This window comes from Myxine glutinosa, chromosome 4 (assembly GCF_964187855.1).
Source record: "Myxine glutinosa chromosome 4, kmMyxGlut1.1, whole genome shotgun sequence".
Classification (NCBI taxonomy): Eukaryota; Metazoa; Chordata; class Myxini; order Myxiniformes; family Myxinidae; genus Myxine; species Myxine glutinosa.
The window spans coordinates 82,670,747-82,695,410 of record NC_136264.1 but is presented as its reverse complement, the minus strand read 5'-3'; the positions used below and the strand labels follow the sequence as shown (position 1 = coordinate 82,695,410).

The 24,664-nt window shown below is 43.4% G+C and overlaps 1 protein-coding gene across 1 annotated transcript; it reads right to left on the bottom strand.

The window, feature by feature from the left end:
• Positions 1–308: 308 nt before the first annotated feature.
• On the bottom strand, positions 309–22,909 carry ATP5F1C (ATP synthase F1 subunit gamma). The gene is made up of 9 exons (XM_068112831.2): positions 22,795–22,909; positions 22,641–22,675; positions 21,098–21,229; positions 20,336–20,537; positions 19,000–19,143; positions 15,509–15,573; positions 11,620–11,775; positions 10,930–11,069; positions 309–418 (listed from the first exon to the last, which is right to left on the bottom strand). Exons 2-8 carry the CDS (start codon positions 22,657–22,659, stop codon positions 10,969–10,971), a joined length of 819 nt encoding a protein of 272 aa, XP_067968932.2. The 5' UTR covers positions 22,660–22,675; positions 22,795–22,909; the 3' UTR covers positions 309–418; positions 10,930–10,968.
• Positions 22,910–24,664: the final 1,755 nt, after the last annotated feature.

Genomic DNA, 24,664 nt, shown 5'->3' with positions numbered 1-24,664 from the left:
AGGAAGAGATCGACGCATACAGTGGCAATGATGCACGATGGGAAGTCAAAACCCATGGAACGCTTTTGGAATCGGTATCTTCATGGCAAGAGCTGAATTTCCAGAGATACTACAAGCTATAACACTATGCATCTCCAGGGTAAAGAGGTAATAAAGTCCAGATGAACAGAGCTACCGTTGGCCTCTGCCAAAAATATTGTACAGAAAAAGAGAATTTCCAAAATTATTCACACCAAAGGTTAATAGAATAAATGGAAAAGCTATAGATTATGGCAAAATCAACAAAAAAAAAAACAAAAAGCAAAAAATGCTTCACAGGTAGAGGTTTATTTAAAATGCTTGTGAGCAAATCAAAGACAATCTTCAAGATGGAGGCAGTTCACAGTTCTGCTCAAAGGTAGTGAGGTGCTGCCATCACCTGTGGAAGGACAACATTATTAAAAAAAAAAAAAAGCAAAAAGCTAACGAGCAAAGATGATATTCAACATCTAGTTTTGCTCAAAAATGCTGGGGTAGATAGGACATGCAGTATTGAAAATTGCGGAGTCAGGGAAGGGCACGAGCTTGATTGAGGAAAATGCAAGTTAGTTGCAAGTGTCCACAAAATACCATTCCGAATTCAAATGGTATTAAAAAAAAAATTAAACGGAACACGTACAACGATGCGGTTTGCTGGATGTGCAAGAACATTTCTCAAAGTTGTATTGACTTCTTTTTTCGTTTCAAGATGTTTTCTGTGACACGTAACATCACATTTTGATTTATTGCAAATGGAGTCCACATAATAAAAAGCGCAGTGCGTTGCCTTGTTTATCGAGACCAAATCGTTTCCACAGCTTCAACGAAGCTGCAGGACTACCTATAGTCTAGGACCTGACTAACATATGTATGCAAATAATTTAGGAGAGGATAACAACTGTTATAGGCTAATATCACCCCCAGGAACAACCTGGGATGTGTGCCAAAATCTCTATCCGGGACGAAAAGCCCGAAAATGTCCACGCCCTTTTAAAAATGACCACGCCCTTTTTCATAGGAAGTGCTATTTCCGACATAGCTCTATCTTCTATACCGTTGGAGCTACAGATTTTCTGAGGTGCTTAAAATGTTCAGAATAGCCATGTTTAGGAGGTCATATATTTCCAAATGGGTTTTCTACGAGAAAATGACTAAAAAGCCCTGGATTCTCTACCTCAGTGCTGTGGAGAGGGCAACTTCACTGTTCTTCTTTTTTGGGAGAACAAACTACTGTCGATGGACACCATTATTCCTGCAGGACTGCTATCAACTGAAGGAGAAGTTCACACTCCTGTACGACTCCTACATTAACGGTGGATTTGTCGTGAACACGACCAAGAAAGGTAGTGGAGTGCCCTTTGACCAGGCGCTAGAGCAGTGCTACAACCGGCCTGCCAAAATAAGTGGTGGGATAATTGGGGTCACCAGGAAGGAGGCAGTAGCTCTGTGGGGAATCATCAAGCATAAAAAAGACCAGTACGTTGACCTCCTGAAGATGAAGGATGATGTCGAAGGAGAACTCTCACTTCACCACGACTTCAACCCAAGTACTGCAACTAAGATAGTTGGGATGGTGCAAGACATAGAGGATTATCTCCTGAAGGTATGTAGTCCTCTACAAGACCAGGTAGCGCTGAAGAATATTCTCACTGGAGAAATTGTGACCAACGTAATCGTAGACAAGTTGTTGTGCTGTATCAAGGAGGGCAGCGCTGCTTGTGCTAAATTTATCGATGATCGACTCAGAAATAGGTTGATATCGATACACTCAACTATTAGCAAAATCAAGTTTACATCCCCTAAGACCACCTTAAATTTGGCTCCCAAAGCAGACATCAAAGATAAGACAATCAAAGCTCTCATGTTTATTGAGTATGGGCGTCACCGGGGGTTCACTGTTGAGGAGCTACTCCAGCATGAGATCACCAAATCTGCGTTTTTCTTGGTTGACAAAGATGGTTACTTGAGGAAGAGTGCCAAATCACAACTTGGGACTGAGCTGCTGAAGTTGTGCCCACTAATAGATAAAAAAGGGCCAGAAACCTCCCCACAAACCCATGCCATAGTTATCGACTTCATGGCCATGGTGAGAAAAGTCCCCTTACAGAAGCTTGATCCACCCATCAAGACATTCCATGACTTTGCTATTGCCTTGACATCTATGGTCACCAAAGCTGGGCACAGCTGTGATGAGATTCACATCGTTTTCGACGCTTACAGAGAGGACAGCATCAAGAAAGGAGAGAGGGGGAGAAGAGGAAAGTCAACAGAAATGGTGGTCCTTGATGTGATATCACCGAACCAAAATGTTCCAGTGGTATTAGAGAACTTTTGGTCGTCTTCCATCAGCAAAACTGCTTTCCAGGCATTCTATGTTGAGTGGCTCACCACCAATTATCAAGCCACCAAACCGCTATACCTTGGTATATCACCACAGTCATGGTTGGTGTCAGCTGGGTGTGCTTCTCCATTTCCTCGGCTCAACTGCACACACGAGGAAGCTGATGACAGGATGATGTTTCATGTGCAGGACATTCTAAGTCACCGGTCAGGACCTACATCCTTGACGCTGTCATCAGGTGACACAGATGTCTTTGTGTGCCTGTTATACCACATCACAGTCAATTGGAGAGATATTGGCCTCCAAGAGCTCTGGCTCGTCCGCAACTCAGGAGTGAAAAGATCAATATTACCACTCCATGATATCTGCACAGCACTGGGAGACAAGCTCACAAAGTGTCTCCCAGCACTCCATGCGCTGACTGGGTGCGATACAACCAGCAAGATATCAACTAAACTTGCAGCCTAAACGCTGTCCGCAAACTAGGAAATTCCTCTCTGATCCTGAATTTCGACTGCCCACAGCTAACAGAAAGCACAATAGAGATGGTGGAGACATTCTTGGTCAAGTGTCTCAAACCATCAACAGACCTGGAGATATTTGACGACCTGCGTGTCGCTGCATTTGATAGCAATGCCCTCAAGATGGACTGAGAGAACCGCTTGCACGTCAACTAATGCAAGAAAACATATCCAAAGAGGCTATTACCAACAGCAACTGTGGGTCCAAGCCCCATTTAGAGACGCCACCTTGATTATGAATGCCGAGTCTTATGGTTTTGTAAGAAGGGGCAGTTTATTAGTCCCTGAGATTGTGATCTCAAAACCCGAAGGCCTGCCAGATCCCTGTAGGTGTGGCAAGTGTGCTCGTAAGAATGGGTGTCCATGCAGGGTAGCTGATTTCAAGTGTTGCAAGTACTGCAAATGCAAAGGAGGTGATTGTTGTAAAAACCCTATCACTGAATGAACACTGCTCATCATCCTCATAACTGGATTCTGTTGTGTTACTCTTCATGTTCCTGTTCCCGACCCTGGTTTACGTGACACATAAACAGTACTATTGTGGTGTTCAAAGTTGTATTGTTGGCTGTTGGGCAAATTCCCTGCTGATCTTTGAAACATTAAGCTCTCGGTACTGCTGCCTACTAAAGTAATAAGTTTTTTTTTTTTTTTTTCATTTTAAGTTAACATTCCATTGATAATAGTATGATTGAAAATACAATTTCTTTACAATAATCAAATGCTCGCTTTCTTTACTATGATATGGCAATTCCAGTATGTAGGTAGTTGTATGGTAATAAGTTGACCTAACGCTTTTTAGTCATTTTCTCGTAGAAAACCCATTTGGAAATATATGACCTCCTAAACATGGCCATTCTGAACATTTTAAGCACCTCAGAAAATCTGTAGCTCCAACGGTATAGAAGATAGAGCTATGTCGGAAATAGCACTTCCTATGAAAAAGGGCGTGGTCATTTTTAAAAGGGCGTGGTCATTTTCGGGCTTTTCGCCCCGGATAGAGATTTTGGCACACATCCCAGGTTGTTCCTGGGGGTGATATTAGCCTATAACAGTTGAGTTATCCTCTCCTAAATTATTTGCATACATATGTTAGTCAGGTCCTGGACTACTATGGAGGGCAGCCACCATCGAGAAAAACGATTCGCGAGTGGCACAAAGTTTATGGAGACTGGAAGCATCTCGCAGAGGAAGGGGACAGGTCGGCAAAGCACAAATGGTGAGGATATTGAACACCTTTGTGAGTCGTTCACACAAAGTCCCCTAAAGTCATTCGAATTCAGATGATGATCTTGACAAAAAAAACCCCCAAAAAACAGAAATGTTCTTTCACCGTGTTGTTGTAACCCATTTCATTATTCTTATTTATGACAGTTTGAATTTGGACACACTATGCATACTAATTTCTTCTTTTTTTTTTTCTTCTTTTTTTTTGTATACAAGATCGAGGCTCGTGAAAGAGCTAACATTAATCACACAAAAAGACAAACCGACACACAAAACACAAAAAACAAGGGGAGCGGCAGACAAGATGGGGAGAGAGGGGGAAGGACACAAACACAACATTTGAGAGCAGGGACATCGGGAGGACTTGGGGGGAGGTGGGAGAGGAATAAACCATATGAACACTACAAGGACTCTGGGGTGAATTACCGGGGGTAGAAAAGATCAAGGTTTTCGATGGGGGAAGATAAGAGATGGTGGTGAACAGCTGTTTTAAAGACCTGGAGGGAGGAGTGGGATTGAAGGGAGTGGGGGAGTTTGTTCCAGAGGCGGGAGAAAAGGGGAATGAAAGAGTGAAGGTGAGCAGAGAGCCTAGACTTTGGCAGTTTAACCATAAGAGAGTTGCAAGCAGATATTGTGCGACCTGAAGGAATATTGGGGGGACAGAGCACAGAGAGAGCTGGGGGAGCAAGGCCGGAGAGGAGTCGGTAGAAGACAGAAAGACCACCAACCTGCCTGCGGTGAGTGAGTGAAAGGCCCTCGGAGTTGACTACATCGCAGGAGATTCCAATGATTCTGAAAGCTTTGGCCTCAACAGCGTGAAGCCGAGCAAGGTGTGAGGCAGGAGCACCAGCCCAGAGGGGGGAACAGTATTCCATTGAGCTGCGGATGAAAGCCTTGTATGTGGTGAGGAGCTCAGGTGTGCCAAGGAAGGACTTCGCACGACGGAGGATGCCCAGTCGGCGACTGGCTTTGGAGGCCAGCTTGGAAATGTGGTTTTCCCAAGAAAGATCATGGCAGATAGTGAGACCCAAAAGCTTGAGCGACAGAACTTCTTAGAGAGGATTGTTGAGAAAGTAGATGGGAGGGTTGTCCAGTCGGTCCTTTCGGAGAGACATTGTAAGAGTGTGAGATTTGTCAGGATTGAAAGACATGTTCCACTTGTTTGACCAGTCTGATTTTGTCCAGGTCTGCAGAGAGTGAGGAGGCTGCAGACTGCCGATCTGAGGGATGAGGAATGGAGCGGCAGATAGTGGAGTCATCAGCAAAGAGATAGAGAGGATTTTCCAGAGAGTCGGAGAGGTCATTGATGAAGACCAGAAATAGCACAGGGCCCAGAACACTACCTTGGGGAACTCCAGCCAGAACAGGAAGGGAAAATGAGAGAAATCCATTCAGGGCCACACGTTGCCTACGACCAGAGGAAATCCGCAAGCCATGAGTGGAGATTTCCCTGAATACCATAGGAGGTGAGTTTGGTGAGCAGAGCTGGGTGCCAGACCGTATCGAAGGCATGTGATATGTCAAGTGAGACGGCTCTGATTTCCTGTTTGGCATTGACCTGTTTGGCCTTGAAAGTCAACATTGAAAATTGAAAGCCAAGGAGAGAGTTAAAGCATATTCATGTCCAGATGGAGCATAATAAAGCATTAGCTAATTTTTAGGCAATCACAAATAGAACAAGAAAGAGCAATCAGATTGAAGACCCTCGACAGGTGTTTTGTGTTTAAGGCTTTTGTGTTAAAACAAATATGGCGGCTGAACCACCTGAATGATATCATTATTTTTTTTCAACCACCAATTTATCCCTAGATGACACTCAATTCATCTTAATCGGATGAAGTTTTGTACTTGTCGAATTATGACGTCATAATGGAGGCACCTATGACCATCATTAGCATATGTTATTCCCCATGGGGAGTTCTTTACAATGAGCCATGTCTCAATCTTTTCGATGCAGCGCTTTCGGAGATATAGAGGTGCAAAGTTTTTTGGCATTTCCAAGATGGCGCCCATACTATGTGACCTATGACATCATAATAATCATTTAAAAATTATCCAGGAGGAGGTGCACCTATGGTGAAAATTTCCTGTCAATCGGACCAACGGTTGTAGAGAAAAATCATATTTATTCTATGCGGACAAACAGACAGACAGACAAACAGACAGACAAACAGACAGACAAACACACAAACAGACAGACAAACACACAAACAGACAGACAAACACACAAACACAGACTCAAATGCAATATCTTCTCCTCTGGCAAGGGTAACTCAAAAGCATCTGAAAATGCAAAGCCTGCCTGCATCCGTTTGTATTCAGACGTCTTCTTCTTCCATATGCTCAACATAACGAAAACAGTTAAAAACAAGAACAATGCGACTGTCGCCAATATGCCTCCACATAGTCCCACAAAGGGTAGATGCAATCACTCTGCATATGTATGTGTTGGGGGATCACGTTTGTGAAGTTTCGTGCTGATTGGATAAGGTTAGTTTTTCTGTCCAAGATGGCTGCCAAACCACATGACCTATGACATCATCATTTTCAAACTATATGCAAAGTGCTGTTAGATGATATTTGTAAATTTTTGCATCGATAGGGTGAGCGGTTTCAGAGATATAATTATTTAATATTTTCCTTCAATCCAATATGGCTGCCAAACCATGTGACCTATGATGTCATAAATTTAATATTTCAATACAAATGGGTCATATATCATATGCATGCAATTTGAGATTATTAGGATGAGGAATTTGAAACATTTTTGGCTGGTATACCACTTCACCTATGATATCATTATCATGCTTTTGTACCCCATTGGGAGTACTTGACAATGTGCCAAGTTTCAAATTTTTCCATTCAGAGGTTTCCGAGAAATATTTTTTAATTATTTGCTTTTAATCCAAGATGGCTGCCATACCACGTGATCTATGACCACAATTATCATAAAAACATTCTGGATGGATGTTACTCCTACCCTGAAAGTTTTGTCTCAATCGGACATATGGTTGCTGAGAAAAACGAGGTTTATCCCACACAGACGGACGGACGGACAACCGGAAAACGATGCCTCCGGCGATGACATAAAAATTGACGATTTATTGCCTTGACCTTTGAACTTTAGATCTAAAAGAAATAATCAGCTTCCAGCTTTTGATTGGTGAACCAATTCTGTGACCCAATATGTAAATTCTTTAAATTTCAGGTCAATCGGGTGAAAACTGCCGATTTTACACAACCTTGACCTTTTGATAAAATTATTAATTTGACTTCTGCATGTTATCAGAATAAAGCTTTGTTGAAAATTTGATGCCAATAGGTCAAATGGTTAAAAAAAGGTTATGGAGACAGACAGACAAAAACACAGAAGAGTGATGCGCAGGAGACGGGCCAACTAGAATGGGTACTCGGTGGAGCGCATACTTCCCCCAGGCTGAAAGGTTTACATTTGGTATCTGATCTATTTTGTATGTTGTATCTGAGCTACACAGTCAGAGCCAAACATATTGGCACCCTTGTACTTTTTTCAAATAATGCACCATTTCTTCGAGAAAATTGTTGAAGTAAAAAAATATTTTCGTATCCACATTTGTATTTCTTTGGTTTGCAGTGGAACAAAACAAAAAAAGTTTAAAAGAAAATCACTAAATCCTAGCTTATTCCACACAGAAATCCTAAAATGGCCCAGACAATATTATTGTCACCTTTTAGAAGTTGTAAGAAATAATTAGATTTCAAGCAGGTGATTCTCCTTTACTTTGGAATTAAACTCACCCATGGTGAGTTGCAGGTGCCTGCAATATAAACAAGACCGAAAGTCTAACAGCGGCGTAGCCGTGCTTGTAAAATATTATAAACCACAAACACACATGATTAGCTTAAACAGTCGCTAATACTGTTTATAACATTTTTAAAATTTGGAGGAATCCCGACATCCGTGAGGTAAGTTTTACTTACAGAACTGAGTGAAGATCGACTGTAATCTATATACCCCACAAAACAAGCATTTTAAGGCCATTTTCCCTGCAAGAGCGGGGGTTAGCCTTGCGGTCCCCATGACAATCTTCTCCATTTTGCCCTATTTTCTGCATCTCCCCTTGTTAACCCCCTTGCCCGATTTTCTTCTTCGACCATCTTCAGCCAAGTCTTTCAAGTCCTTTACTTCCTTCTACATTCATTTCCATTACTCTTCTCAACCAGTCACTTTCATCCTTCCTCAACACATGACCAAACCATCTCAAACTGTTTATCTTCACAGCATCCATCACAGGCTCTATTCCCATCACCTTTCGCAATTCATCATTTGTCTTTCTCTATATACTTCCTATATATACCCCACAATGATTGGGTCAATAACATGCTATCAAAAAAACCGAGGCGGATGCCTTACTTCCACGGTTGTTAGTACCGTACACCGCTTATCAACGATTCATGAACCATACACTGCTTCAATCCACTAACTTTGTATTCAGGACATTGGGATTAAAGTGTTATGGTCATATTTACTATATTATTATTATTATTATTACTATTATGAAAATGATACAACTGAAATGATACACTACTGTATTAAGAAACCTGGGCTTAATTTGTCCAAAGCTGCCCAAAGGTGAGGCATGAAGCCTAAGGACTATACGTACCGTTTTGTTGGAAGAGCCGTAACGCCGATGCTTTCGATATGTGATTGTCATTTTAACAATCGGTTTGTTTGTGTTTCACACTGAATGAAAAACGTAAAGGTAGAGCATGGCGATTGTGATATATGACAGGGTCGATGTATGTTTGGCCTGAACGAAATTGGAATCAAAATGCCGGAGTGTGGAGAGTCAGCTGCCGTACCGCAGTAATGACATCAGACGTAATCACATCACCCTGTCATGTGACCAGATCCTCAGCTCTGATTGGTATACGTTTGAGGGGACATACATACATACAGACCGACAAACTGTTCTGGACGGCTTTGCCCTATGGGCTATGCCATAAAAATCACTCATTCAACCAGTTTGAATAGAGAAAAGGGGTCATTCTACTGTTTTGTGTCACTGTGTGCACTGCAATGAGCATGGAGAAAAGAAATAAAACCAGAGAATTGTCTGAGGAGGTCAGACACAATATTGTAGCCAAGCATGGACAATCTCAAGGCTACAAGTCCATCTCCAGAGACCTTGATGTTCCTGTGTCCACCGTATGCAATGTTATCAGGAAGTTTAAGGCCCATGGCACTGTAGCCAACCTCCCTGGACGTGGCCACAAGAGAACACTTGATCGAAGATTGCAGCGAAGGATTGTTCTAATGGTGGAGAAGCACCTTGATAAACTGCCAAACAGATTCAAGCTGACCTTCAGAAACAAGGTACGACAGTTTCAACTCGCACCATCCGTTGCCAACTCAATGAAAGGGGGTTCTATGGTAGGAGACCCAGGAGGACCCCACTGCTGAGAGAGACATAAGAAAGCCCGACTGAAGTTTGCTAAAACAAACCTGAACAAGCCAAAATCCTTCTGGGAGAATGTCCTGTGCACAGACGAGACCAAATTAGAGCTTTTTGGTAAAGCACATCTCTATGTTTTTCAGAAAACAAAATGAAGCCTTCAAAGAAAGGAACACCTTCCCTACAGTCAAACATGGAGGAGGTTCAGTGATGTTTTGGGGTTACTGTGCTGCCTCTGGCACCGGGTACCTTGACAGGAGCACAATGGAATCGTGCATGGAATCATGAAATCAGGAGATTACCAAGACATTTTGGAGCACAATGTTCAACCCAGTGTCAGAAAGCTGGGTCTCCGTCGAAGGTCATGGGTCTTGCAGCAGGAGAATGACCCCAAACACACTTCAAAAAGCACCCAGGAATGGTACAAGACAAAACGCTGGACTGTTCTGAAGTGGCCAGCAATTAGTCCAGATCTAAATCTCATTGAACACCTGTTGGTGATCTGAAAACAGCAGTTGGGAGAAGGCACCCTTCAAATCTGGGAGAACTGGAGCAGTTTGCACAAGAAAAGTGGGTCAATGCCAGTAGAGAGATGTAGGAAGTTCATTCATGGCTATAGGAAGCGCTTGACTGCAGTTATTTTGTCCCAAGGCTGTGCTACCAAATATCAAGTCTAGGGTGTCAATAATTTTGTCAATGCCATTTCTTTTTATTTTCTGATTTAAAAGGACATATTAAGTTCCGAATCAAAAACAAAGGTCCTGTAATATTAACAGTGAAATAAATTGTGGAGACAAAATACTTTTGTCAATTTCAACTTATTTTTAGAGACAATTGTGAGTTATTTGAAAAAAGTGCAAGGATGCCAATATTTTTAGCCCATCTCTCAATGATCAGGAAACACTTTTTAAAAAATTTTAAATCCTCGTATCCAGATTCAGATCATCAAAATTGAATTGATGCCTCCTTGTTAGGCAACCAACTAACTTTTTATCTTGCTGTATATCGGTTTTAGCTCAACCATTCAATGGTGAAAAACCACTTTAAAATTCTAGTGGCTAAGATCCGCATCTTCACCAAAATCAAATAATCTCAGCCTTGTCACACACTCAACCTGTCGACTGCATTCCGTCCAAATCTGTCCATAACATTTTGAAATATCCTGCTCACTGACAAACAGAAAGGGTTGAAAACATAACTTTCATCCACCTTTGGTGTCAGAGGTAACTACTATCCCATTTTTACAATCTACATGCATGGCCAAAATAATGATACAAATATAGGCCTATGCCTTCACCAATTCATAAATAGTTGGCATCTCAGAGCTATCTTACAACCTCCACCACACCGTACATTTACTGCAACTGCTGTTTCTCATGAACATGAATACCTTTTGACAACCAGATTCAAAGCAGAACAGTCATGGGTATCAGATGGCAGCAGCTCCAGAGATGATCTCGATGAGTTCCTTGGTGATTACTGCCTGGCGCGTACGATTAAACTTCAGAGTGAGTGCATCGATTATATCAGCTGTGTGGGTTTGGGTAAAAGGCAAGTCAGTTAGTGAGAATGAAATTGACAAGTATACGATCCACCACCCCAAAAAAGGCGATCATACATCAAGTGAAATAAACCAGGGTCTTTCCAGTTATTAAATGCACTGGACCCCATCCTGTTTGAGGGAATAGCACAAAACGATTGAAAGGATGCATCTAGTTTGATCACCCAACCTCTCCCTCCCCCTCACCCCCCCCCCCTCGGTCTCTAGTTTATTCTTAGTTGAGAAACGTTTTCTTTTCTTTCATTTTCTTCGTCCTTCAAGCATCATATCATATCAAGCAAGCCGCCACCCGCATAGTGACAAAGCCGTTATATTTAGATCCAGAAATATGTTCAGAGTATAAACAGAAATTTTATGAACAAGTACATTGTGGAGATTTGTGTCAAAGATGCAGCACAAAGAAAATATATAACAAACAAAAAAAAAAGAAGAGGATCAAATTCAATTTATTTAACTAACGTTAATATGAAACTCTCCATAAATAGCCTTGGCTATGATCGGTATGGCAGGAGGACTCACATGCATTGTTGGTGGCATTGTCCATGGAGGTCATGCGGGAGCTCTGCTCACTGCATGCAGACTCCTTGAGACCGTAGTAAATGATGTTGGCGATAGAAAACTCCTGGTAGTTACGCAACACGTCAGCATCAATGTCATCATAGATGCTCAATGAGTCTGTAGGGTAGGCAGAAAAAGAACCAACATTTTGGCTTCACCCATTCGATGCAAGCACTGTCCATCAATGTGGTATTCGATAATTGGTCAAATAAAAAGAGAAATGTGAAAAAGTAGAAAGGGGTGTGACAGAGAAAGGAGTAAAGATGTATTGATGAATAAAGAAACCAGATAGATACTAGATAGATACCAGTAATTACTCCCCAATGATACAACTGTATCAAAAGATACAGTTATGAGGCCAAAATGTCAGCAGCGTCTTCATTCATTCCTTCATCAACCACAAAAAAAAGTCAAATGTAGATAGGCTTGCTTGTTATAACAACAACAACAACAACAACATGCATTTTAAGGCCATTTTCCCTGCTAGAGCGGGGTTAGCCTTGCGGTCCCCATGACAATCTTCTCCATTTTGCCCTATTTTCTGCATCTCTCCTTGTTAACCCCCTTGCCCGCATTTCTTCTTCCACCAGCTTTAGCCAAGTCTTTCTCGGTCTTCCCCGTCCTCTACTTCCTTCTACATTCATTTCCATCACTCTTCTCAACCAGTCACTTTCATCCTTCCTCAACACATGACCAAACCATCTCAACCTGTTCCTCTTCACAGCATCAATCACAGGCTCTATTCCCATCATCTTGTGCAATTCATCATTTGTCTTCCTCTCTCTCAACGATACTCCGCACATCCACCGAACCATTCGCATTTCCACCCTTTCCAGCCTTCGTTGCTGCTCTACGTTCATCACCCATGTCTCGCTCCCCTAAATCATAACACTTCTCACACATGCAGCATACACCTTTCCCTTCAGCTTCAACGACACTCCCCTCCTCATCAGCACGCCACTCAGTTCCCGAAACTTCTTCCATGCACATCTCACTCTAGCAACCGTTGCCGAGTCTGATCCACCTTCTCCATTCAGCATGTCTCCGAGGTAGCAAAATGTTTTCACACCTTCCAGCTTCACGCAGTCTCCAAGATCCAACTCAACATTTCCTCCATCTGCAACTCCCTCTGTGCACACCTTACATTTGAATGCAGCTGCCACACTGGTTAATGACCCTCTCAGACCACGACATTTTTGATGAACCCACTCAGCGCACATTGTACATTGAATGGAGTTCAATCCGACACCCTTCCTGCACACAGCACATGGCCACTTCCCAGTTCTTTCCACCTCACCACATGCTTTACCACTTGCCATCACCTTCGTCTTTCCTATATTCACCTTCAGACCTTTTGTCTCCATACATTCCTTCCACTTGTTCATCTTTTCCTTCAGTCCATCCATACTTTCCGCAATCAACACCAGATCATCTGCATACAACAACTCCCATGGTAAACCCTCCTTTACGTTCTGAGCCAGCACCTCCACCACAGCTACAAATAGTAGTGGACTTAGTACCGACCCCTGATGCACTCCCACATTGACCTCAAACTCACCACTGTTCCCGTCCTTCATCCTTACAGCTGTGCGCGCTCTTTTGTACATTGCCATCACTACTCTGATCAACCATTCCTCCACTCCTAACTTTCTCAATGCCCAAGTCAATACTTTGCGTGGAACCCTGTCGAATGCTTTCTCCAGATCAACAAACCCAAGAAACAACTTCTTCCTCTTCTCCATGTACTTCTCCTGCAACTGCCTCACAATAAAGAGCGCGTCTGTCGTTCCTCTTCCTGGCATAAATCCAAACTGCATTTTGTCGATCTTCACCTTCTTCCTTGTCCTCCTCTCCAACACCCTTTCCAATACCTTCATTCATGCTCCATTAACTTTATCGCTCGGTACGAGCCACACTCCAGAGGGTCACCTTTCCCCTTGTATAGAGGGACGAGGGTACTCAGTTCCCAATCCACTGGAATGCGGCCTTCTTTCACCACCAGATTACAGATCTCTGTCATTCTCTTCACACCCCAACTTCCTGCTGCCTTCAAGATATCTCCCACAACTCCTGTCGGCCCTCCCGCTTTTCTACTCTTCATTGCTTTTATCGCTTCCTCAACTTCCTTCTCAGTTATCTTCTCTGCCGGTCCTAAAACTGGGTTACTCTCGATGTTGCCATCCCATTCATTCTCTGCATTCAACAGCATTTCCATATATCTTTTCCATCTTCCTTTAATTCCATCTGGGTCCACAACAATTTGTCCCACTTCATCCTTCAAGCAACTCACCCCCATCACATCACACCTCTCTTCTGCTACCTGCTTTGCAATCCTGAATACCGCTCTCTGACCCTCTTCCGAATCCAAGCGTTCTCCGAACATTTTCCTGCATGCCTCCTGCGCGTTTGCTACCTCTTTCTTTGCAGCCTTCTTGGCTGCCTTATAACTTTCATGCTCTGCTTTTTCTGCTCCCGTACCCTTTGCCTTCTGCCACTCCTTGAACTTCTTCCTCTTCTCGTCAATCCTCTTTCCAACTTCATCATCCCACCACCATGTTTCCGAGTGCCTCGGTGGTCCTTTTGTCCATCCACATACCTCACCAACGGCTCCCAACAGACTATCTTTCATTGACATCCAACCACGTTCAAGCTCAACCACATCATCCTCTACCCACACCACCCTCTCTTTTAATGCCTCCCTTACTGTCACCTCTTTCACCCTCCACACCTTCATTCTCGGTTGGTACTTCACCCGCCGAGCTCTCCTCGCACCTTTCACCCTTATGTCGCAGACAACCAAGTGGTGCTGTGAAGCAGCCTCCTCCCCCGGGATCACCTTTGTGTCCCGGAGGTGCCCCCTATCTCGCCTACGCACCATCAGGTAGTCAACGGTTGTCGTCGACCCACCTGCCGTGTATGTAACAAGCTTATTATCCCCTTTCTGGAACTGAGTATAACAAATCAACAAATCAGCTCCATCATCAAACTCCAAAATCCTTTCACCATCTCCATTTCTCACACCATATCCGTAACCCCCATGAACTCCCTCAAAACCGTCGATACTCCTTCCCACATGTCCATTTAGGTCTCCTCCTACCACAACAACTTCCTCATCTTTCACGTTTTCCATCAGCCTCTCTATCGCACACCAGAACTTGCCCTTCTCTTCATCGCTCCGACCAACCTGTGGAGCATATCCCGAGATGACGTTCACCAAGAGCTTTCCAATCATCATTTTCACCATCATCAACCTATCACTCACTCTAGTCACACTCACCACACTCACCACATTGTCTACAAACTCCTCAGAAAACAGGACACCAACAATTGCTTGTTATAACAATGCATCACAAATTCCCTGCAATTGTTAATCAGCATGGAACCACCTTTGGAGGCCATTTTTCCCCGCAGAGCGGGGGTTGGCCTTTTTTGGGCACAGTGGTCCCCTTTTTTGAAGCAATGTTTTACAGCTGGATGCCCTTCCTGCCGCCAACCCTCTCATGCGACACACAGGGAATTACCAGTGAAACTGGTACTCAATTTGCCGGCCTCAGAAGGATAACAGGCTGAGTCAACAATTGTTAATCAGCATGCATGGCCACTTATGTGTAGAGATGTCCATCTTGTATGGAAACTTCGATCATATTTGTGTACATGTCCACAGGCACGTGTGCGTGTACGTACACACACACACACACACACACACACACACACACACACACACACACACACACACACACACACACACACACACACACACACACACACACACACACACACACACACACACACACACACACACACACACACACACACACACACACACACATGATAATGTATGCCAGGGTACCTGCAGAGGATATGGCTTCCAGCGAATAGATGGGCTTCCCCTCCGTTCTGTACGACACCACAGACCTACCGAGCAAATGGGATAACAATGAATGCATGGAACAATGGTAAATATTTCCATCTGTGATCACATGGTCCAGCGTGACATTTTTACTCATGTATGACCGAAGATCAGGTATTCTCAGGGACGAGAGCAATAATTGGCAATCTACTCGGTGAGCTGTGGGAAGTAAATCAAACGCACCATTTACATGTATAAACTTACCATTAAGTGGCTGTTACATTTTATTCACATATTATACACATTCCTCTCTAAACATCTCTCCCTCCGCTCTTCTTGAAACCAGAGGGTGTAACACCAAGAGCATCGGATAAGGCAAGCTAACAGGCATGCTCATGCCAAAAGATGTAGGTGAAATTACCTGAAGTGGTGCAATGTCACAAGGCATCGCTTTTGCAAAATAATTTTGGGATGAGTAGGGAGGAGCTAAACATTTGAATTAGCAATACCTTCAAAACCGACAGACAATATTATTTACAATAATTGTTTACAGCATCGGGTGAGGGACATTTAAAAAAAAAAAAATTGCATAAAGAGGAGAACGTAGGACGGGGCTACAAAATCGTTGGAATTGGTGCTCAAAAGAAAAGGTATCAAGGTATTGTTACGTGCTCCTCCCCAAACCCCGGTCACGGTCACGGTGTACCTCCGAGCCCCGAAAGGAGTCACAGCAGAAAGATGTGTTATAATGTGTGTCAATGACCAATGGTGAAACCACACCAACCAATTGTTACCAAAAACAAGTATTGTATTAAGGTCACACAAGTATAACAACACAAGTACAATATGTTTCAATTGCACCACAAAAATACCATATAAATCCTATGATGGTACCATCAGTTTCTTATTCAATAACTCACTGTGCTCCAAGTGAGCGAAAAGAACATTCCCAAAGTCACTGTCCGGGCACCAAGCCAAAGTCGATCCATGCTCCGGTGATCGCAAGAAAAATGTCGAATCGAGACCAGAATCCAAGTCGGCTGACAGTCAACGCTGCCAAAGAGGTGCAAAGGTGCACCAAAAAGGCGACTGGGAAATCACACCTTCGAGTATGAACGTTCAGCGGCTCCCAAACGGAGAACCACAAATTCCCAATCTAAATCCATGTTACACTCGCAAACCAGACTAACGGCTGGGTGCGGTGAAATGGCTGGAGCGAGGTGAAAAGGCTGGAGCGATGCGAAATGGCGGGCGGGCCTGTACTGCAGGCGTACCTGCTCTCCAACGATTCTCTTCGACATCAACCGCAAAACCCGACACGCAGGTTTATCTGTCTCAGCGATAACCACTCTGTCACAGGAATCCTTTTCCCAGGAAACCCAAAGTTCGCTCGTGACCCCCGTTCGCCAGCGTCTCCTCGAGACCTCAAAGCAGCTCGGCTTTTCTTCCCGACCTCACTTGCTCCGCTTTTTTTCTTCCTCTTCTTATTCCGGTTCCCCCGATCTGGTTTCCGGTTTCTTTTAAAACACTAATTTTTTACCTTTTGAAAACAGTTATCTCCATTTCACTTAAACGATAACAATAATAGTACATGGAACCAAAAATGCTTACAGTGGATGAAAACCACAACGACGGAAGTGACGAATCCGTAACAGTATACAGAACGCAAGAAAGGCACAACCCAAAAGACTGAGACATTTATATTCCTAGAAAGAAGTGCAATTGCAGACGTAGCACTCAACGCCCAGTTCAATTCGCTCATTTTCTCAAAAATATACTTTGGCTTCATTGTGTTGGAATGCCGACTCGATTCTTCATCCAAAAGGACATGGGCGGAGTCTACTAGCAGAAAATTTGGTTGGTCGAGATGATGTAAAATTCCATAATATTTTGTCCAAGTACTGCTAAACAGATGGTTTTTGAAAGTGCCAACACGCAATTTGTGTTTTACGGTGTTCAAGTAAATAATTAAATTGAAATAAAATAAAAAGATATCAAAGGTTGTAGAAACCATCTTTTTTGTAAGTTTGCCACCAATGTTGCAGCATCTTCTACTCAACCGTACTCAACATGTTACATTAGTTATTGGTGCCTGTTTGTGTCTTTTTTATGTCGCTATAAAACACTAGGTTCCTGTTTGGAATGATTTTCAATTTTATTTGCTAGCTCGACAGGCAGAATAAAGCAAGATAGCCACGTGGTGGGGTGGAGGGGGGATGGGGAGGTGACTGACGGTTATTTCCCCAACAGGTGGGGTGACTGGAGACGGGACAAATAAAGCGGAATTGGATAGGATCTGCTTGGACGGAATGGACTTTGGTTAATGGGGTAAGGATTTGATTTTGCCAAAGCCAAGTTTTGAACGTTGTAACTGAATTTGGTGCCATGGGGGCTAACGGATCCAGATGAGAAGTACAATCCTAGAAGACCCTACTGCCCTGATGAATCCTGTCAAATTTTGTTCAATTCTGGCTTGTAGTTATGGAGAAGAAGATGTTTCAGTGAAAATGGTGGATCAAGGGGCAGACCCCATGACTTCCGTATCATGGGAGCCAATGCTTATGTGCAGCACAACTTTAGATCCGGGCCTTGTCCTAATGCCTCCAAGCAATTTTCGTTCAAATCTGGTGGCAAGTTTCAGAGATTTGGAAAAATCATCCGAATTTCGGACTTCCTTCGAGGAGGCGGATCCAGATGAGGAGCACAACACAAGAAGACCTACCTGTAGCATCTAGAAGATGTATCCTGTCAAATTTGGTTTGAATCAGCCAGGTTGTTTGGGAGCAGAAGACATTTTTGCGAAAATTAAGAATTTGGGAAGCCGGGCCCATAGCCCTCTTTCTGGGGAAGATACGACCATGAGGAGCACAACTTAAGGTTAGGGTGTGGTCTTGATGCCGCATGGCCAGTTTAGTCGGTTTCTGAGAAGATTTTTGAATGAAATACCCAAATTAGGGGCAAAACCCCACTTTTATCCCCTTAGCAGGCAGGGGGAGCATCTGGATAGGGGACCACAACCCCTCGAGACTTTACTGTTCTGATGCATTGACTAAATTTGGTCCAAATCAACCGGGTAGTTGTGGAGAAGGAGACGTTTTAGTCAAATGTTACAGACATACATATGTATGGCCAGACACCGGGACACACACTATGAGGTTATTTCAGAGAAATTCCAAAATAACCTAAAAATTACACACTCCTCTCTGTGCATGCCCAATCAGGACAAATTCAGACCAAAGCACTGTTAAACTACACGTTCATTTTCTGATTTGTGTTCAAAATATAATTCAATTGAAATCAGGTTGTTCCTTGATCATAAATAAACTCATGTTTGTGGACAGACAGAGACAGAGTGAGAGAAGTAATTGCTCAACTCCCCTTTTCAATCGATAACGTGCGGGATAACTATACTTTCGATAGGTGGACCGCAAAATTACATTTCAGGACAATTGATGGCACATTGTGACGGCAAAATAACTCATCAAATTTACCGGAATCGGTTGAAGTACATTGTTCCCTGATCAAATTCATAGCCAGAATCCAGCAGAGCACTCGCCACCATGCTGGCATCACCAAACGTTGGGGGCTTTTTACCCACATCACGGAAGTGGAACAGCATGTTTTCTTTATGAGTCCTGGCAATGCAACAGGATCACATCAGCCACCTACACAGTCATATACATATATGTCACCAAACCAATAGAGGAAATCGATGGATTAAACTTATCATTGTCATATTTCTACAACACAAACGACAATGATCGGAGTTGAACAGGTTACGAAGATATTGGGAAGCAAACGAAGATTGTTGGATGTCTACACATGACAAACAATCCAGGAAAATCACACTACACATTGACACATTAAAGGAGAAAATCAAAATGAGAACACTAACGAAACAGGTTTTTTTTTTTTTTTTTCTTTTTTACACATAATGATAAAATGCCTACAAGGCCTTTGCCGCCCATAGCTCAATGGAATACTGCTCTCCCCTAAGGGCTTGGTGCCCCAGAATTGCATGTCTATATGTGCTAGATTCTGTGGAATGTTTTCCACCCAGACACAACGTTTTGATTCATCTACCTCATTTGTAAGACAGCCTTCCAGAGAAGATTTATTTGCACTCTTCCCCCCAAAGCTTCAAACAAGTGGTACACCACCATCTCACATAATCTCCAATCTCTCATCTATCCATGCAATATTTTCTACCCTCATTAACCCTACCTCCCCTCTTACTTGCAGGTTACTGGGTTTCCTCTCCTCTACGCTACTCGCTCCTCTTTTGTTATCACACTCCCTTGCTACTTGTATCCAACTGTGGCCCTACTGTCACTACTTTGCTTGTCAACTCACTCAAATATTCCATGAGCCTCAATTTTTGTTGACAAAAAATTTAAGCATTTCATGTTCATTTACAACTCCGTCCTGTACTTACAGAGGATAACAACGGCACTCGGTAGAGCGCATATCTCCGCCAGGCTGAACAGTTTATGTTTTGTATCCACCGATAGGCCGGATCTGGATTCGGACCTGAACCAAAACCTAATTGGCTGGTTCTTGTTACCAAACCAACTCATCCACCAAGTTTAGTCATAACTCGTCCATAACTTTTTAAAATATCCTGCTATATAATCGCTGTTTGCCCGATCTCTCAATGGCGAAGAATCATGGTGAACAGGTGTGAAAACAACCTCCATCCACCTTTGGTGGCGGAGGTAAAAAGTAAAGCTCATGAAATTTGTTGCAAACATCAATCACGGTAACAGAATGATACGACACAAGATAACGCATTTTTAAAAGTTCAAATCATTTTTCAGCTGAGATTACCTATGAAGAATCCCACGAACTTTGTCACCCACACTGATAATTTTTGCCTCTTTTCCAGCCTCTTGAAGCACCGCAACCTGGGCCTTAATAGCCTTCGCCACATTTGAATGAATGGCTCCGCAAAGGCCACGATCTGATGAGATGGCAATGATGAGGTGTTTCGGCTTTTCCAGGGGACTGATCTCAGCTTTTTCATACAGAGCTGTTGGGAAAGAAAATTGCATTACCCTGGTACCAATTGAAGACTGCTTCTTGAATGCACAAAAATATTATAACAGCTAAATGATGCAGAAATGAACCATTTTGGTTTGATTACCAAACTATCAAAAGAATAGTGATCAAAATGACACCAGGCACTTAAATTTTTGAATTAAAATTTTTTTTAAAGAATGCTTTTTAATTTTAATTAAAATTTAAAAAAATAATAAAAAAGATTTTTTTTACTCCATCAATAAACAAAGCATCATAGCAAAGTTCTCGTATATAAACATTAGCCTATCAGTGGGATACAAAACGTAAACTGTTCAGCCTGGCGGAGGTATGTGCTCTACCAACGAGTGCCATTCTAGTTTGAATAACATTTTCTTTTTCATAACGGTGGACAGTATTTGCATTGAACATAATAAAGCTTTAGTTTCTCCATGCATCAAAGCAGAAAAATGCAAAATGCTGAAGGCTTTTGCAGAGCAGTACACAACATGTAGGCACCCCAAAAGGCTACTAGCAAGGATGGTATAATTTTGCAGAGAAATTATTACTCACCCATTGCGCCTGTGCCATATGAGCGTGCTGGTTTCAGTTCTCGCTCAGCCTTAGCATACTTGGCTGCGGACACCATCTTCATAGACTTGGTGATCTTCTGAATGTTTTTGATCGATTTTAGGCGCAACGTAACTGAAGGATAAAGAAGCATTATGTAACTAGAGCAGCAAGTAAAAAGTGAAACTCTTGTTGCATTTATAAGATGATACATAGCTTCGCCCTCCTCCCGCCCTTTCGTCGCTTCGTCCTCCTCCCGCCCTTTCGTCGCTTCGTCCTCCTCCCGCCCTTTCGTCGCTTCGTCCTCCTCCCGCCCTTTCGTCCTCCTCCCGCCCTTTCGTCCTCCTCCCGCCCTTTCGTCCTCCTCCCGCCCTTTCGTCCTCCTCCCGCCCTTTCGTCCTCCTCCCGCCCTTTCGTCCTCCTCCCGCCCTTTTGTCCTCCTCCCGCCCTTTCGTCGCTCCATCCTCCCCCCGCCCTTTTGGTTATCTTTTCCAATTTCAAATTGAACGCTCACCAAAATTCCTTTACAGTATCTGCCAATTCTCTCATCTGTGGAACAGTCTTTTTATGGAGAGTTCATCCATCACAAGGCCAAAATGACACACAAAGGTGGGGGCTACAAAAAAGAAATTGTGGGAAGGAGAAGCATTAGGAAAAAATATACCTATTCACACCTCTCTTAAACAGGCAAAGGTTGTATTTTGCTGGAAAGTATAAGGGAGATAGGGAAGTCCAGAGTTGGCAGTGCGTGGAAAAAAAAAAGGAGGAATGTCGTCCTGTGTTGACCTTAGAAACACAGTGTGTTGGGTGTGCAGAGGCTGCTAAACATGTAGAGCATGAAAGGAGGAAAAGGAGGGACTAGTATAGTGAAAGGCCCTTTGAGCATCTTCCATTGTAGGTAGAACCTGTAGAAAAGACACAAAGCATCAAACCAAGAGAGGTTCCAGAGACGATTCCAGATCACGGCGTACCAGGTGTACAGCTGGTCATTGAATTCTGTCAAGAATGGACAGAAGATAAAGCGGGGCACCCACCCAGACGAGACTAAAGCACTCCACGATTGAACGTATCTGTACGATTGAACGTCTTGAACTCCACGATTGAACGTCTTGTACAGGTGGAGCAAGGCCTCGGGGGTGAAGTATCGGTGAGTACGATACGAGTAGCCATGTCACAGGTAGGCTCTTTTGGCAATGCCAGAAATGTACTTATCTCACCCAAGGCAATATGTGATATCCAGACCAACAAGACAGAAGCCATCGAGTTCTTGTATTGGAGTTTGGTCCATAATCAGCCCGTATAAAAGGAGGGCTCTTCACCTGGACGTGGAGAGCAGGTAGGTCTTCTTTTGATTGACCCCTCGAGTCAGTTGTCTTGTGTTCATTCTTCAACCTATGGCTATATTTCTGTATCTTATAAAAGAATCATTGTGCCATCATTATCCGGTAACCATCTCGTTATATTTTACAAGTCGTGATACCCAATTCAATTAAATTGGTTACTTGGTCACAGGTTCAGAACGAAACGTAAAGACAATTCCACTTACGGGCTTTCAAGGTCGCCATGCCTCGGACTTGTGGTCTGAAACAACAAAGCACAGAAAGCATGAACAAGACGAAAACCGAAGATGACGTTTCGAAAATGGAAGGGTGCGAATTGACCCATTTTGTTGGAATACAACGCCGACAGTACGATTATACCTTTTACAATGAAGGTGAGCAAGTTTACATGTACAACCACGACCGGGAGGGCACCCGGCAATAAGCGCCGCGTTGATTGGCTGCTCGAATATTCAGCCGGTTTTGACAGGAAGTCACCATCCAATCAAAGCAAATATGTTATTTATATATTTTAATGTTATATTTGCTACTTAAGCATAGTATGCTGATTTTATGTAATAACATTCCAATTATCGTTCTGTCTTCCGTGATTCAACTATAAAAAAACAAAATCAGAAATAATCGACGCTCGCAGACTACTAACATTAAACAAAGACGATATACACTAGAATAAGAAGTTGGGAATGTCGGAAAGTAAAAGTGTAATTGGCAATCCTCGACAACTTCCGTTAACTCTTTCACGAACTTATCGACATGGCTTATATACGTTGGGCAAATATATAAACATAAAGTGAACACAGACAAAGCAATATGGCATCTATTTACCAACACGAAAGGAATAGGAGTAAGTGTAGTATATGGGTGGGGTGGTAATAGATGGGTGGAGGTCGTAATAGATGGGTAGGGTGCTAATAGATGGGTGGGGGTGGTAATAGATGGGCGGGGGTGGTAATAGATGGGTGGGGTGGTAATAGATGGGTGGGGGTGGTAATATATGGGTGGAGGTGGTAATAGATATAGATGGGTGGGGGTGGTAGCAAAAAGTTGCACTGCTGAGAGCTGCTGATCATGCCCATTGTGGGATGGGATGCAAGCCGCACCCCCTCTCCTCACCTCCCGACCTGGTACGGGCCTGGTGCTGCAGACGAATGAAGAAGTGTAGGTACAGTGAGGCCTCAGTATATTGTGTACAGTTCTAGTTACCATATCTGTGGCTGCTGTAGAGTAAGCTGCTGTAAGAACAGAGCTGCTGTACAGAATCAGAGAGACTATAATGTTTTTTGAAAGAAACACTTTGTTAATGTCCCTGTGCCTGCCTCACTGTTCTGCCCATTCCTCCTCCCCAACCCTCCAAGATAAAGTAAATCAAACAACTGATAGATTGAATTCATTTGGTGTTTTGTTGATAAAGTGCAGGAATGATGAGCCAAAATGGTCTCCTACTGCGTGCAGGATCCAATTGTCAACCAGGTTCCATTCCCGCATTAGATATAGTATATTGTTATGTTTGTGGGGGGTAGGCAATACCTTAGTGCAGGTAGAATTGCATAGGTAGTGTGCTCCGACTGTCGTGAAGAAGAAGAAACCGCATGTATCATAAGTAGGGATCTGGTAGACCGTATGTCGTGGAAGAGCGTATCTTCGTTCCCATCACGAGGGGTGGGGTATGTTAATTAGTTAGGGATTATGGGTAATAAATCCCCTGTATGTAATGGCCTCTGTTATTTTTCCTCTGTTCCTTATGACACATGCAGTCCACACACATAGGCAGGAAATCGCGCATTAACCACACTAAATAAAAAGCGACCAGAAACCAGGCATCGAACACTACCGCGGGCGCCGCAGCCGCTACATCACCACCTCAATCAGGCAGGGCCGTGGAGCCATGCCCCGACGAGCAGTGATTGGTCCGGGGATTGATTGGCGCAAAAGACTGGTAAGAAGGGACTAGGGGATTGGTGGAGACGTCTTAGAATGACGTCAGAGCCTTGACTATAAAGGAGCGCTCTGGCCGACATTTTCTCTCTTGAGCGAAGGACATTCCTTGAGGCACCACAATTTTATCTTCCCCTTGATTTCCTCGCATATTCTGGGTTTGGTGGCGAGCGGTCGTTTCCCCGACATTTTGCGCTTTTGGTTTCATTCTCTACTCTTAATTTCCGCTCTCCTCTTCTTCGTCCTCTCAAGTCCTGGCTTTGACGATGAACGGTCGTGTCCCAACCTTGCTCCA